General features: G+C 40.6%; 1 protein-coding gene across 1 annotated transcript in view; it reads right to left on the bottom strand.

Moving 5' to 3' along the window:
- UGT8 (UDP glycosyltransferase 8) overlaps window positions 1-16,465 on the bottom strand; it is a 44,414-nt gene that overhangs the window by 12,193 nt on the left and 15,756 nt on the right. Inside the window, exon 2 of the mRNA XM_010709955.4 lies at window positions 13,851-14,674. Coding sequence (XP_010708257.2) covers window positions 13,851-14,674 — 824 coding nt within the window. The remainder of the gene's footprint in view (window positions 1-13,850; window positions 14,675-16,465) is intronic.

Here is a 16,465-nt window from a genome sequence, read left to right on the forward strand (position 1 = left end):
AGACAAACTTTTGTAATTCTTTCCTTTGAAACATGTCCTTGGTTCAATAAAACATATAACAAATGTACAAACATTATGAAGATACAGACTTTCCATGGGGGAACTTCACATTTTGACAGGCAAGACAAGATCCTGCCAGCAGAATCAAACACAATGAACTTGTTTGCCATCTTAAGTGAGATTATAAAAATTAACAGAATGCAAATACCTTCCTTTTGTGCAAATAGCAGATTCTGAGTGTTTCCTCTCTTGATGAACTTCCTAAGAGTATGAACACGTGTATATCTGTAAGTTCTCACAGCAGGATCTAAGTAATTCAAGTTTCCATTAACTTCTGAGGAAGCATACTTGAGTTCAACAGCCAGGCCTATGCAAGGAGGTGAAGTGAGGTTTGCCATGCTCTGAGCTACAGAGGCACAAACCAGCTCTGATCTGTCTCTGACAGAAACCATCTACGTGGCTATCGGAGGCTTCCACACCAGAGGTGGATGATGTCTGCCCAGCTCAAATCTGGAACTTAAGAACTTGGAATCTGTCCTTTGGTTCTATTTTAAAACACAAAATTTGACAGAGGCAAAACTGTTCTGAGCCAACCTAGAAAAGATCCAGATTTTCAACTCAGTTTGTCATATTTTGACACCAACTAGAAGTTGTTCTTCCATTCAAATTTGTCTGCATTTTACTTAAGCCTTACTTCTCGCTGGTAGTAAGAGGAATTGCTTGCCTGCCTCCTGATCTGCAACTCCTTTCCAATCTGCTTCCCCAGAGGGGTGCTGAAATCATCGCTGTGCAGGAGCTGCAGAAAACGAACTGCAGACTTGTCAGAACAAAGGTTCTCCTTGCATATATTTGTATAATTTCTGGCATAACATAGCAATAATTAAATAGGATCACTAAACATTGCTAAAAATGCAAGAGTTGGGGTAAAAATTAGGAAATGGAGAACAAGGGAACCAATGTTTCCTCTTTGCAAAGTCACATGAGTTAGTGATCTGGAGGAGTCTACAAACTCAGGTTCCTTTAACTTTCTATAACTATTTCTCGAGGGTTTTTTGTTTTTTTGTTTTTTTTTAAGTACAGATTTCCTAAGGTAAAGATCTAGCAGAACTGTATTCAAGTGAGCGGTGTTAATAAACCTTTGGTTGCAGAATCATTTGAATGTTCTGCTATAATAAGCTGCATCACAGTACAAGGCTCACCATATTTTGTACTTCCCTGTTCTTTATGTAGCCTATAAAATATAGCGGTAATAGAGTAAAAAAAAAGAAAAAAAAAAAAGCAGAGTATTATCTTGGCACATGAAAGAGACTGAATACTTTAGCACCTTTATTACTATAGCCATGCACTAAATTCACACATATATATATTCCTAATATTTACTTGGTGAAGCACACAGCAATAAGCAATGCAGGATTAGTAGCTCTAAAGTTTTGTTTAATCTTGCAAAACCTATCACAGAAGAAACTACGCTAATGCAGTACAACTCTTTTTCCCCCTTAAAATTTCAGCATATCTTGCGACTCCATTCTTGAGTTGCCTTTCTGCCTTTGTATTGACTTAGACCACATAAGCCATAGCACTCCAACAATCAGTGTCAAGAAATCAAGGACAGAAACCAGAGAAACCAGCTTTGCATTCATCCGGAGAGAAGGAACACAAGCATCGAGTTATCCACCAGTTACTGAGCTCTTAAGAATGGCAGTCACATAAAAAAAAACATTGACCTACACTAGAATTAAATGAAACCATCACTCTGTACACTAAATAGTTTCACAGATAACTAGGCTTAACCAGTGCGAACTTAGTTATTTCTTCTTTTGAATCCACTTACAATCCTGTCCTCCAGCACATTCTGTCTTCCTAATTTAATTATGCACCATATGAAAATAGAGCCAGAATGAGTCACTAGACCTGGCTTTGTTAAAAACAATGTTTTTTTTTTTATTTGGGCAGCATTTTACAGCTTCTCACTTGCAGCAGGAAAGCCACTGCATTTTGCCCAGTTTAAGTGATGTTTAGATTTGCTGTAAATTCAGTTTGAGACTGAATCAGGCACAAGAAATATTTCAGTCCTAGCCCAGTCTGCAGTTGCTGACAGTTCCTTCACTAAGGCAACCTCAACAACTGACCAGAAGTTCTGAGATACAGACCTTGTTTTACCCATTCTGTACTAGGAATCAAAGCCCCAACCAGTTCTAACTCCAAAACTGTGAAGAACTTGAGAGCACAATTCTCAAAATAAGGCAGTCAGTTTTGAATGAAATTTAGAAAAAAAACTTCCTTCAGGCACTTATGTAGTTTCCAGCTGAAGAGAAATGTTGGGGCTTTTAATGGTAAGATCACTAGAAGAGAAGCTGACGCTAATTATTAAGTTAGACACACAGGCACATACTGGGACTTCCCAGAAGATACAAACCACTGAAAAATCCAGGACTGGAGAAAGATCCACAGAAAGCACTTCTATGAGGCAGGCCACTCTCCCCAGGCTTCCTCAGTGGGCAGCAGAGAGGCTCACACCCACGACAAGCTGGGATGCCTCATTGGATACCGCTCCTCCCGGGCCACTGGTGCCTCTGCCAGGCAGAGCATGAGCGAGGGGGAGCACAGCCCATGTGAAGTACCAGAAGCCTGTTAGGTCAGCTACTCTAGCAAGTGTTCGGCTCTGGAACTGAATTTTGAGCTAAATTTTCCAACTGAATGTTGGCTCTCATCCAACTACAACTTTATCTTTTATATTCTCAACAAAAGATCATCATCTAATAAGTATATTTATTACCATCTTTACTTAAGTGATTAAATTCAACACATGCTACAGTACAAAAACACTTAAGCGTGTCCCAATTACAATACTGTGTCAAACCCTGTCGTCTGCCTGTCTTCAAGTTAACATTCATGAAAACTTGTATTGTTTGGGCAAATCAGGAAAGTCAGGCACCATAATAGTCTGCAGGTACGAGGCTTTCATGCGGTAACCAACTGGCCTTGTGCCCAATTCGCCCCTTTCAGGCATTACACATTTGCTTTTACAGCACTCCCTTGTGTTACTCACATATGCCACACACAGACTACCTGATCAGGCCATTGCTTTTTCAATGCTAGCAGTATTTACTGCAGTCAGAGCTTAGCACAGGAGCTGCTATTACGACCTTGCCTTGTTCTCTTCTCTGAGTTCAGCTGGCTGTGCACAATCATTTCTCTAAGATACTACGTTATGAAGGGTGAGGGATTTTGCATATAGGTCGGTCTTTTATTTAAGTTGTCCCTTGTGCCTGCATAGGGAGAATATAAGCACTTATTGATTTACGCTCTTCTATAGGCGAGATGGGGGATGGGGGAATAAATAAATCAAATAAAATAATCTTTTTACCATTCTCAGACAGGAATGCCATTGTGCGGACCCCACTATGTGAGCTTTGTTCTGTTTGGTTTGCTAATTAGCTATTCTTAGCAGGCTTGGATGCTAAATGCACAGCTGTGACTATAGAGTGAGGACCCAGCTGGCAGTAACCAGTGGTGCCTAATACTGAGCTTCGCTTCAGATAAACAAAGTACACAAATACAAACATAACCGGGTTTAATAATCGAAGCTTTCCCTGTTCAGCTGCTCGACTGAAATGTGCAATAGCACAAATGTCTGTTCTTTGAAGATGGTTGCAAACCACCACCCTCCAGCGGGGAGCACAGGCGCACTATGCAACTTCTGCTGCAGAATGCTGCTCAGGGCAGACAAAACCAGACCTATTTCAAAATAAATAAATAAAATAGCTCTATGAAGTGGCCTTTAGAAAAAAGATAATGATAAGCAAACAGAAAGGTACAGTTTTTTTAGTGACTTAACTTTTCTGGCATATTCTAAATAGTACTTTTCTCATGTGTGGTATTTAAATACATTTTAACATCATTTCAGATTTTATAAAAGAAAAAACAAAACACTGCATCAGCAGAGGCAGCTAAAAGCCACATATGAAGGTCACATCAGAAGTAATGCCTCCTATTTGCTTCCATGAAACTGCAATACATACAAAGAGCACAATAACACTATTTGATAGAGCAAATTCTTAGCTACAAAACATTATTTTTCAACACCATCACCACCATTAGCTGTGCACTTTCACCTACGATGAAAAAGAGCCTGAGCACTGCACTCATCAAAGTCTGCACCAATGGAGGTGACCCGCTGTCTCTGCTGCCGCTGCTGAAACGCACCACCCACCACCTCACTGTGCTCACATCCACAGTCTGGTCTCTAGAAACCTTCAGCAGCCATCAAGGTCAGCGGGTGCCATTTTTTCTGCATGGAGGAATTCAACAACTCTGCTTCATGCATGCTTCCATGTCAGACAACATTCTGTCAGCCTGCCCCTCTGCTGCCAATCTGTCACATGGCAACAACATGGAATGGAATACTGGTGGGAAGGTTCAGCCTCTACTGCCATACCACCAACACCCGCTTCTGACGTTGTGGGCCAACATCATAAAATACAAGACACTGCTTTCAGAGCAGCCCTCTTATGTGCAAATTATATGACCTTTACTGTCACTCAGCAAACGGGGTCCTGTCGCATCACCTGAAGGCTACAAAATAATATGTCTGTCTGGGTAAAGCCAGAGAAGCATCATGACTTTAGGCAAAGCTTGATGTTTGGCTTGACTTGCCATTAGTTCGCCTGTCACTTAACAACCCATTGCAGTATCTCCTGTACAGAGCAGAGGACACGAGGCGCTGCCGCGAGCACCAGACTGCAGTGACCGGGACAGTCACGGTGCCCTGACTCCACACATCCAGCTGCCAGCTGGCTAAGCCACAGCCCTTGGCTCATCTCCACAACATGCTGAAGGTTATTTTTCAGCTAGCAAAATTCCTGCCTTTTAAAAGCATGCTGGTTGCATTGTATCAGGATCTGCACTGTTTTGTAACACCAGACTCCATTCAACTAACACCTGTCACACTCTTCCCAACCAGAACAAGATCATTCCTGTGCTTCTCAATTAATTGCAGACGCTTTTCTCAGATACAAACTGCTGTCCATCACCCACTTCTCAATGGGGAACATGTAACTGAGCTTAAACTTCCAGAGTTCTATCTCCCCCTCCCTTCATTCTTTCTGTCTGAATTCAAACTGAAACTTCAAAAAATGAAACTGAAAAGGTCTTTTTTTTTTTTTTTTTGGCAAATTCTCAATAAGCTTTGTATCTGTCTTCCCTAGATACACTGATGTTGGCTGACCTGCACCACGTACCAAGCTGATAAGAAGCTGATATATCTCAGAATGAATAAGACAATTCCAAAAACAATACTTGAGGTATAAAAGATAGCATATTCAGGTTACAGCATCAGACTCAATTCCTCTATTTCTTGCTGTCTAGAGCTACTGCCTGTAAGCTACTCTAACACTCCCAGTCACAAAATAGAACATAACCTCTGAACTGCTTCCTGCAAGGTCTCCAAGCAGTGTTAAGTGCTCCACTGGCACGTATTATCTAAGAACTCTGCTGATAACAAAGTGCTTCTTTAACAGTATTAGGTACAGATTCAGCCCTGCTGGAAAACACATTCAGTGTCTTCCTACTGTTTCTCACTAATTTGGTATATATACACTGCCTGTTTGCCTAATCAAAAACACACTGAAAAGTATGTTTTAAAACACCTCCTGAAACTTCTCAGTGTCTAGAATGTTGCACTTTATCATCTTTGACCTCTACTGCCTTTTCTCATTTGACAATCAGTACCAAAAGAATGTTTAAGGGCATTTAACTTTGAAGAGGAATGAATTTCAGACTCCAAACACCATTAAGAAACACAGGCACAAGCCTTTGTCTTTTGTCTGCCTGATCTAGAGTTACAGCATATCCAATGAAGCCTCTGAGAACACAGGCTACCTAAAACTAGAGGTCAACCAGAAACTGCTGTGCAAGTACTTCCCTGATGCAACACTCTTCGTCAAAAATCCATTACTCACCAGGCCTTTGGCAAATACCCTGGGAAAGCAATCTTGCTTTACAAATGAATGGAAGAAAGGCAGTTGAAAACAAGAAGCTTGCCCTTCAAGAGAGGTTATCAAAATGACTGCATATTGACAGAGCAATAGGTACAAAAATGGCATCCTCACATCCAGGGTTCCAATTAAAAATATTGTTGGCACTAACACAGAAGCAGTATTTTTTTTCTCTTAAAATATAAACAACAAACTCCTCACATTGCTAAGCACAACATCCTCTAGAACATGTAAGCATGCACAGAAAGAAGTATTACATGCAAACCAAGATTAGGGCAAGCCTCCTATAATTTCGGTAATTGCATGTGTAGTAGAAAAGCTGTTCAAGAATGGTATTGTTTTTTGTTTTAATACAGATAACTGTTTTTACTCACTCCCCCTATAGGACATTAGGTCAGATTAGATTTCAACAACTACAGGGACAAGAAAATTGACAAGAAGCTGAATTTTACATCTAGGCCTTCACATTACAACTACTGTCCTATAAACCTGTCCATAAATCCATATTATAAAGTAATTTAGGCAAGCCATTTTGTTCTCCATTGCTCCAGTACAACATATGTACTCTGCGGATGGCAAGAGAGCTAAGTTTAACCTGCAGCTTTGATTTGATAATGACAAGTGGTTACTCGCTTCTCATTCAGGTTGAATAGTTTTTCCCTCTATCCTCCCCTCCCTCTTTTTAAAAATATATGCATGCATATATGCATATGGACAGTGTGTATATAGGTAGCCAGTCATCAGCCCTTCTTTAACAGGCTGAAGGTCAGCTGGCTTTCAAGACTGTGTTTAAGTGGTGGGATGTCCTATCCTTTAATAAAACCCCCCTAATCACAGCTGGTTGGGGTGATGCAGAAGCTCTTCAGAAGGCCCCACCTACTTCCCCAACACCACCTTTGCATAAGCAGCATTAACAGGGATCAAGCATTATTCTGGCATTTGCTAAGCAATTCCCTCTTGTCACCTCTCTCCAGACCTCTGATCCTTCAGGGCCTCACAGTGTCAGAAGGAGGCAGCACAGCTGCCAGCACACACCCCAAGCATAGCAGCTCTCAGCACACAGGCACCAGAGCACGGAACATAAATTGGGAAAGCATCAGCCAGATACCCACGTGTTTTCATGACCTAAAAAACTATCACACAGGTGATACACAGATCAGTGTTTTGCTGTCTTCAGAAGCTAGGAACTGCTTATCCTGTCACTGGCTAGGCGAGATAATTTGGATAGTTTTCCCAAGAAGTAGTGGTTTTGTCCAAAGAATTTTTCACAGCCCTGTTCATCTCCCTGGAGAAAGGAATAAAAGAGTGCACTGTCAGGACTATTGAGCCAGACTATGAAATACTTTATTATTTTAAGATGTAAAATATGCTCGTAAATTTCAGTTGTAAATATGCTGAAGTTGGACAACGAAAAACTTCCCGTACACCAAGTCTCAGTCACACATGAAGATCCTCCGAAGAGAAGTTTTTAAAGAGAACAGCATTATTTGACAGATGGATGCCAACGAGAAGCTGAAGACATATTAGTAATTTTCTAGCTCTCCAAAAGATCAGATAAAAATGTCTGAAACCACAATGCTGAAGAGGTTATGCATCACCTACTCTAAGCTGCTAAAAGAACATTGGGGGCAATGAAACCATGGGTGACTGTGCCCCTCCTCCACCCTCAGATGTCACCAACCCCTGCAAGTGACCCTGCTGCAGACTCAGACATTCCAACGTCCTCAAGGATGGCTGTCTCATAAACCTAACCAGCAACAGGGCAAATAAATGCCCAAGTAGGTTATTAGCTGAACACAATGTATCCTAATGTTTTACCTAAATAACTTTTAAGCAACTTAGACACCTGACAAGAAAATCTGGCATGATTACAAAGGTTTATTTTGTAAAATCAAAAACATTAATAATAAGGCTTGCAGCTCTTCAATGTCAGCTCTGTACACCCCTAACTATTCAAACACACCATTCAAACTGATGCGTTCCAAATACTAAAGAAAAGACATGCATTTGATAACAAGATCTTACCTGTCATTTCTCTACATGATGTTAGGAACTGTAAGTCTGGCAAAAACGATCAGAGAAATACAACTAGCTCATTATTTGCCCACTATGCAGCTTAGTCTTACAAACTTGCACCTGACACTCATGCACATTACCAGAATAAATTTTATTAATTTGTACACTTCAGTACAAGAATGAATTAGAACATTTTAGACCAGAAAAGCTTTTTATTGTAATAGCTTACACTAACCTTTTCTTTCAATAAAGGATATAGTCAAACACTTTCTGATGCTTTAGCTCTCAGAAATAAACTTATGCAACACCCAAGTTCTGGACCTTGCATTCTTCACTTCCAGCCCATTCAGTCATTTGAGCTAAAGAAATAACCATGTTATATGACTACCTATGAATCAAGTGAACTTGATTTTTGCTGGACAACACAGAATCATTGAAGGCCACGAACGTGGACTTCTGTTGCCAGCGTCATCAGGAGACTCAGTGTTTGCTCACCTGAGTGGTGGATGCCAGCTTAAGTACTCAAAGCACCTCCTTCTTAAGTGTATTGGAGATGCTTAACTGATTTCCAAAATCACCGTGGCATCCTCTTCCCTTTCTCTTCCTATTCAGGTACATGCTGAGTCACATTTCTTTCCAAATTTGAAATGCATCAGTACAGCTAGAACAATATTCATCAACCTAGCAATACTGGACCATCTGAGACTGGAGATTATGACAGGAAAAAGGCACTTTTCTGAGAATCTCAGACTACATTTCCTTGTGTAGCACAAGTTCAATAGTCCATGGTAAGAAAGCTGGATTTGGAAATGTACTTCAAGGCCAAAATATATGATTATATGGTACAGTACAGAATTTATGTAGTATCCCATAAACTCTGATATCCTTAAAAAGCTTCTGGTCTCCCTAGCTTAATAATAATATACATTTTAAAAGAGCTCTAGAATTGCTTCATCAGAAATTCATTACCAAAAGGAGCTAAGAACTTTTCTCTCAGAACTTAAAAAAAGAGATGGGTGCTATGTAACATGCAGCAATCTACTGCTACAGATTGCAAGAGCTTACAAAGTCTTTTAATTCAAATGAAATAAAAATCTGATGTAAGGAATGTCTCCTTACTGCCCCATTAAATTTTAAAAGTAAATAATAGTGCCAGCTAATGCCAGTCTAAATAAGCAAGGGACTGCAATACTTGAAAAAAAATGGAACTTTTTAGCAAAGACAGTTCAAAGACACCAATTTGTTACACAGATCTAGATCTATTCAACAGCAAGGTTAGATAAGAGATCTACAGAGAAGAGCAAATAAGTTACTGTAATTACTACTTGATGACAACTGTGGCTGAAAGGTTAGCTTTTACTTCTGAAATGTGAGCATCCTCGTTTGCAGTGTAAATTTAGTCTACTCAGGTAGAAAAGAATTAAAAACAAACTGATCTTTGTTTCTCTTTTCATAGCAACAGTAAACAGTATTCAGTGCAAAAGAAGTTCCTCAAAATCAGCACTGAAGAAAAGCAGGATATTACAGAGAGGAAGTTACGAAACTTTAAAAGCTGCGCAGATATGAAGAAAGAAAAGCTCAACTCCTATTTCAGAGGGCACGCCTGATTTTAGTTTGTGATTTTTTTCCATAAACACTAATACAGATGACTTCAAGTACAACTGTATCCAAACTGTGGGATTCAATCAACGTTCAAGTGTGCCTGTATAACTAATGGATTTAAACAAGTCTTCCAAAACAACGTTTGCTGTCTTCTCCTACAGCAAAGCTCCTGCTTGTTTTCAGCGCCCTTTGCCCCTCCCTCACAACAGAGCTGGCGTTTCCCAGTGCTGCTGCTTCCAAGAGCCACCTCATTTCTACCCTTATTCAAGGACGTATCTTATCAGGCTGATTAATGCCTAACTATGTATCAACCTACTCACAAGATACAAACACCACTGTAGAAGTTTCTTAAAGGTGTTGTAGTAAATGCCAGTTTCATCCAGCTTAACAGGATGAAACTGGAAAAGTGTGATACGAAGGAGGCAAAAGAGCCTTTTACTTTTTAATTGCCACTGTCAGCTAACTAGAAAACACTCTCAGGTGACGCCATGCATCGACAAATAGAAGTCAGCCATGACCCTCTGAGACTGATATTTGTTCTGTTTCTAACTTCTGATCCTTTAAGGCTACGTATACATCTGACCAATTCAAAATACACTGTTTTCACAGTTATCTATAGAAACCTGGAACTCTTTGCAATACTACATGGGCAAGTTTTTATTCATTTATGGGTAATAGGTACAGTCACATTAACAGACTTGCTTTTCTTTTTTCTTTCTTTTTTTTGGCACTTCCTTGGGGGAAAGCAAAAGGTGGATCAGAGGCTAATGTTCTGAAGTGTCAGGGCACACTGCAATCAACCCAAAGTTTGCAGGCTGCACACCACAGCTATGTGTGGTAGACTGCAGCTGCAATTACTACAGAGCTCAGCATGCACTAAAACTCATGCCCACTACATGAGGTAACTGCATGATGCTGCTTTCTGATCTCTGAACGGCAACGAAGACGTGCCCTGTAAGTCCAGTTCCCTCCCCATGACGTGTGATGTGCATAGTTAACAGATTGCTCCCACTGGGACTCCAAGCTGCCTGTACCCAAGCACCATACCAGCACAGCAGGACCATATTTGGCTCTGCACCTCCCCCGTGAGTGGTCCAGAAGCTTGGCTACCTTCACTCTGGACATTCGCCAGTGTCCCTGCGAAACACGTAAGGTAAAGCCATCCAAAAGGACCCTTATGTTCCTTATGTTCCCTGTTAGACTTCAAGTATTCAGGTAAATAAAGCTGCCAGTTTAGCATCCTCCAAAATGCATCTGGTTTACATGTACCAAAAGTATTTCATAAACCAAGCCAGCATTAACTATATGGGGGCAACTGTGAGATGTACGTGACCATTCCACAAACCTGAATTAAAACATTAATATAGATTAAACAGAGTGAAGAAAGAGTTAGGTCCCCTCGTCTTCTATGACATGGATATTCAGTACTTTCTGCTACGTAATACTTTAAAAGCTTTATAGCTTTCCTTTAAAGACACTGTAGGGAAAGCCCAGGTGCAAAGTCTGAGCAACTGTACCACACAGCTACAGTGCCAGAATCAAACAGCAGCAATACTGTGGCTGTTCAAAAGCCCCTAACCTTTGTCTTCCTAATGGACTGTTCCATTACTACCCTGCTCCCTTTCTTCCTAAGGCCTTATTACCTGAAAACTAGAGCTTTTCAGTTTCATTTACGAATTGTGATAGTTGCTAAGGAGAGCAACAACATTTTCTTTCTGTTTCCCAACTACAAGTAGCGGGTCCTGGAGCTCCACAGCGGACACTGGGCCCCAGGAGGAGCAGGCTGGACCCTGTCACCTGAAGGCCAGCATCCACAAGAAAAGGTTTGCCACCTTCCCACTGCAGCCCAAGGGCTCGAGAGCCTGCTGTGGTTTTATAAAGAAGATTTGGTATTGTATTGCGTGTGAATTTCAACTTGGAAACACAGACTATTTTTTCCCTAGAACTTCTCCAGCTAACAAAGTGGACCAGGCCTACACACAGACAGCTGTCACCAGCCAAACATCCCTCCTTCTGATGACCACCATCTTCTGAGCAGCACCAGCTCTGTGGCTTAGAGGCAGCTCCTGAGGCAGCATCTTTTTCAGGCCAGCATCTGCAAGTGAAGCAGCTCTGCAGCAGATTAACATTCATTATTCCAGAGTAAATTTTTTAGCCTTCTGGACTGGTTTATTTTCTGTGTGTATATAGAGGCGTATAAACACATTTTCATACACACATATGCACATCCTTCAAGCAAAAGAGGAAAATAAAACCATTCCTTTCATTTCCTTCCATTTCATTTTACAGAAAAGAAAATATCTACTTGCTTTGGTGAGTGTTAGGCTATTTGCTTGAAGACTAATCCATGGAGACCAAAAGACAGTGTTAGTACAGTACCCAAATTAATCACGCAACAGAAAGATATTTATCTTCTTACAGAATAATAAAATATCAGCTTAGAAAATGAACAAACAGAAATTCAATCCAGCCAGCAAGGTCTTCTTGGGAAGAATTCGGCTGAACTTCGTTAAGACAGCAAAAGACTACCTGTAGTCTGTTCTCTTAGGATATGTCTGTATGCTGACTAGTCAGACACTTTCTAAACATAAACATCTATATACGGATGGACTATATCAGAAGTGCTGTTTTGCTTACTTACAAAAGTAACAGGCGAGCTGTTATGGGAATCATCATCAAATAAAAGTCATGTAAAAACATGACATTCCTTAACCTAAACTTTTTCTCCCCAAACAATGGCAGGCTATACTTGTATCCCCCTGTGACATTACAAAGAGATATAGGAAGTGACAGTGCCATAAGTGGAAACATAATATTATCCTAAAACAGAACTCTTTTTGCAAGGTCTATCTGCTGTCTCCAGCAGCTCCTTACTCCTGAATTCTCATTAGAGAGTTCATCTTTCCTGTACTAGTTAGGCTACCCACAGAAACATCCTAATCTGTGCTGAGATTAGACAGCCAGGACATGTGCAAGTTTTTGTGAGGACACATCAGACATAGTATATCATCGGACAAGCTCTAGAATGTTCAGAAAGCTCTGGCAAGTGCTTGCTGTCATCCAGCTCAAGTACGTTTAAAGCTGAGCTGGACGGGGGAAAATAAAGGAATTGGTACCGCATTCCAAACCCTGCAGCATAAAGCAGAGAACTGTCTGATATTTCCCAAGTTGATGAAAAAGCCTATCATTACATCAGAACACTGATGGTGTAAAGAAAAAACAGCCTTCCAAGACTATTTTTCAAGGGGAAAAAAGAAAAAGAAAAAAAAATGAAAAAGCTGGCCTGGTGGGTTTCATGCAAAATGCACAGAAGTGAAGGCTGAATTTTTAGAAGCAGTCAAGTTTTGTTGAGAGGTACAGATCTACCTACCTATTTATCACCGAGTGATAAGCGTCTATTACTAGCCATCTCCAATTCAAGATCAATTTGTTCACGTACAAAAGCAGAAGTGCAAGTGACATGATTTTCTATGAAATTTTGTTCTGCTATTGACACACACTATTGTGCTGCTGAACAAAGGCATTCTTGGCTATCAGGTATCAAGACCACATGGTGCACTGAATTAATCAAGCTTAATTATTAATCTATGCAGTCAGGATTTCCGGAGTCAATCCAAACACACTATTACTATGTCAGCCTGAAACTTGGTGCCTGATGGTAAATGAGTGCACTGTAAAGATCTGTAGCCAAATACAGCCTTGATGTTTATTACGGCAACTCAGAAAATCTCCATTTGATCACCTTTACAAATTTTATTCACATACACCTAGTTTTAAAGCCATTTTTACCTATCAAACCAAAGGAAGCAAACTCCATAAAAACATTTACACCGTGAAATTAAAGATGGCACAACCTATTAATAGGTTTAGTTAAGTATAAGCTTATTCACCTGTTCATTCATGTTTTAATCCACATTTGGTTAAAAGTCACTGATGCAATTTTCAAAGTAGTGTGCACTGCTTTTTTCCTCTACTGTACAATTAAGGACTTAACTCCAAAGAAGAATACTTCCTGCAACCTCAAAAGTCTCATTCTGAGTTTGCATCTCAGTTTCTCTCCCTGCCTCAAGCCAACTCCAGTTACTTCAAGGGTATATTCCACTGAGCAGCAACAAATCAAGTTTTAAAATTTCAAGATACTAGATTCCATTTGAAATTCACTGCTTAAAAACCGTCACTCATCATATGAGGTCAAACAGGTACCGCAGAAATTACTTTAAGCTCAGCAAACCTTACTTCTGGCAGAGGGCTGGCCGGTTTGGTTAGGATTCCTCCCACATAAACAACATTCGGTAGCGTCGGTCTTGGAAACTCCAGTGCTATATCAGTACAAAGCATCCACAGGCTGGATCCATGAACCAAGTCATACATAGATCGTTCTGGCAGAACCTTGTGCTTCTGCATTATCCTTTCATATTTTGGCAGAACCAAAAAGCTGACTCCAAATCTTGAAATAAGATAAACAAAAGTATTTTTCATCCTCTCAAATAGGTTCATGCGATCTGTAAGTAGTGAGTTAAATTCTGGAACGTAAGAGAGTGGAGCTGGAGCACCCACTTCTGCTGGATACCAGAGGCCAGTGGAAAAGACGGCATACTTAACCCCTAAAAGGTGAGCTATAACAAATCCACACATCTCATTGGGATCTACCAGGAGCAGGTCAAACTTTTCCTGTTTCAGGGTACGCATGAGGTTTTGGTTGCCAACAATCATGTCGCAGTTCTTTGAATAGTGGTCCAGGATGTCAAACAGCTCCAGGGCCGTCAGTCTCCCAGAGAAGATACTCCTCATCTTGGACTGGAGAAAGTCATCTGATGTGCTGCTGTTAAAGATCCCTGGGTAGCGCTGAAGTCTATAGTGATTAGATGGAGGAATCTCTCTGCCCTCTGAGAGGAGAAACACTGTCTGGTGACCTTGGTCGTGCAAGGCTGAGGCCAGAGTCTTGAAAATATAAAGATGGCTTTCAAACATAATTGGCGGCACAACAACAATTTTGGCAGCCCTTGCTATCCCAACAGCGCTCCACAGGAGGATGAAAACTGGAGTGTACAGCTTCATAGCTGAAATGAGAAACAAGAGCATTACATCAACAGCACACAGGTTGGTATTTTACCTGGAAATTAAGAAAGAAAAAAAAAAAGAGTTATGTTTTAACCTAGTAGCTATCCCCTATCTCAAGGAATGTCTTTGCAATTGTGATGGGGAAGAACAGCGACACAAGGCTTTAGAATAGGTTTGGTAGCGTTCATTTTCCAAAAAGGTCTGCCTTCTTCCCTCCCTCTCTGTTTCCATCTGGCACAGAGGGTAGATGAGGCCTCTTCCAGCATGGGTAACAATACGGCATCGGCACCACATGCCAGGAAAACTGACAGAGAGAATGAGGTTAGTGCCCTCCACAAAGATACTGCATGCATTGCTTCTGAATTATACATGCTATCTAACAGCTACAGTACCTTGAAGTCAGGTCAGAAAGCTAGACCCTGTAAGATTTGGGATTATATTTAAAATCACAATTACACTGTAGTCACCATAACATACTCTGTGAATTGAACATTTTTTAAGGACACCACTCTGAAAGACCCAAAGGCTAAAAAGCCATACTTATTCACATCTGAGGATGCACAAGACATTTCCTTTCAGCACAGAATATGACTATTTCATAGATACATTTCAGTCTTTCATCCCTAACTAGAACTTCCACAACAACAATTCTTATTGTTCACTTTGTGTTCACAGTGCTGAAACCCCCACCCTCCTATTGTCAACACATGAGTAGTTCTGCTGCAAGTGCTACTGATAACCAACCACAGCTTTCAGGCTGTCCTCTTTCAAACCGCAGGTCTCTATTCTGATTTCCTTGACGCTTTCTGCTGTTTTGTTTTCACATAAACCAATGAGAATTGAGCATATAGAGACTCTTCCACTACAAGGATGTTGCTTTTCTTGTTTATTATCAACACTGATCAACACTGAGGTTGAAAGTTGAAACCTACCAGGGAGATGCTACCAAGAACCAATGCGACAACTTTAACCTTCTAAAAATTACACTTTGCATTTGAGAACAAGCGAAATAAAAGGGAATTAGAACCACGTACATGAATATCCACATCAGCCTCCAGCGAAGCAGTTTTACAGGTGCTAGATTCTAAACCTATTTAAATTGGCACTTACACAGACACTTAAGCATGAACTCTCACCTATAATGATAATAATATCATCCTAAACAAAGGCAGTTCTCGATAGCAGCAGGCTTCTGAGGGACAAGAAAATAATTTTCCTTGCGAATAAAGCCTACAAAACATTGTACATCAGATGAAATCAAAGCGTACCAGAAGCATGGAGAGGGAACATCAGCATGCTCCTCAGTCACATTAACCCTCTTAGGATAGAGAAATGAGTACAAGCCAAATCAAGCAATCTGCTATTTTCTTGTGCCAAACCTAACCCATGTGGAAATGAGAGTCTCTCACAGTGTCCTTTATAAATAAGCAGTACAGAAGCTAGTGATGCTACTACTCAGGCCTTATCATCTCCTTAAGTGTACTGCAAGGTCAGGCTGGACCAGGCTCTGAGCAACCTGTTCTAGCTGTAGGCATCCCCATTTACTGAGGGGGAGTTGGACTAGATGACCTTCAAGGGTCCCTTTTAATTCAAACAATTCTGGGCTTCTATGATTCTACTCCTGTAACTCTCCTAAAACAGATTGCTTAGAATTTCATTTATCTATTTTAAATGTCATGTGAGTTACCAGCTCATCAAAAGAGCATCTTAACTGTATCACTACAATCTAATATTGGACTTTCTGATAACATCCCACTTTTTTTCCTAGTCCAGCTTCTGCAAGTAGCTTG

The sequence above is a fragment of the Meleagris gallopavo genome, chromosome 4, assembly GCF_905368555.1.
Source record: "Meleagris gallopavo chromosome 4, MGAL_WU_HG_1.1, whole genome shotgun sequence".
NCBI lineage: Eukaryota > Metazoa > Chordata > Aves > Galliformes > Phasianidae > Meleagris > Meleagris gallopavo.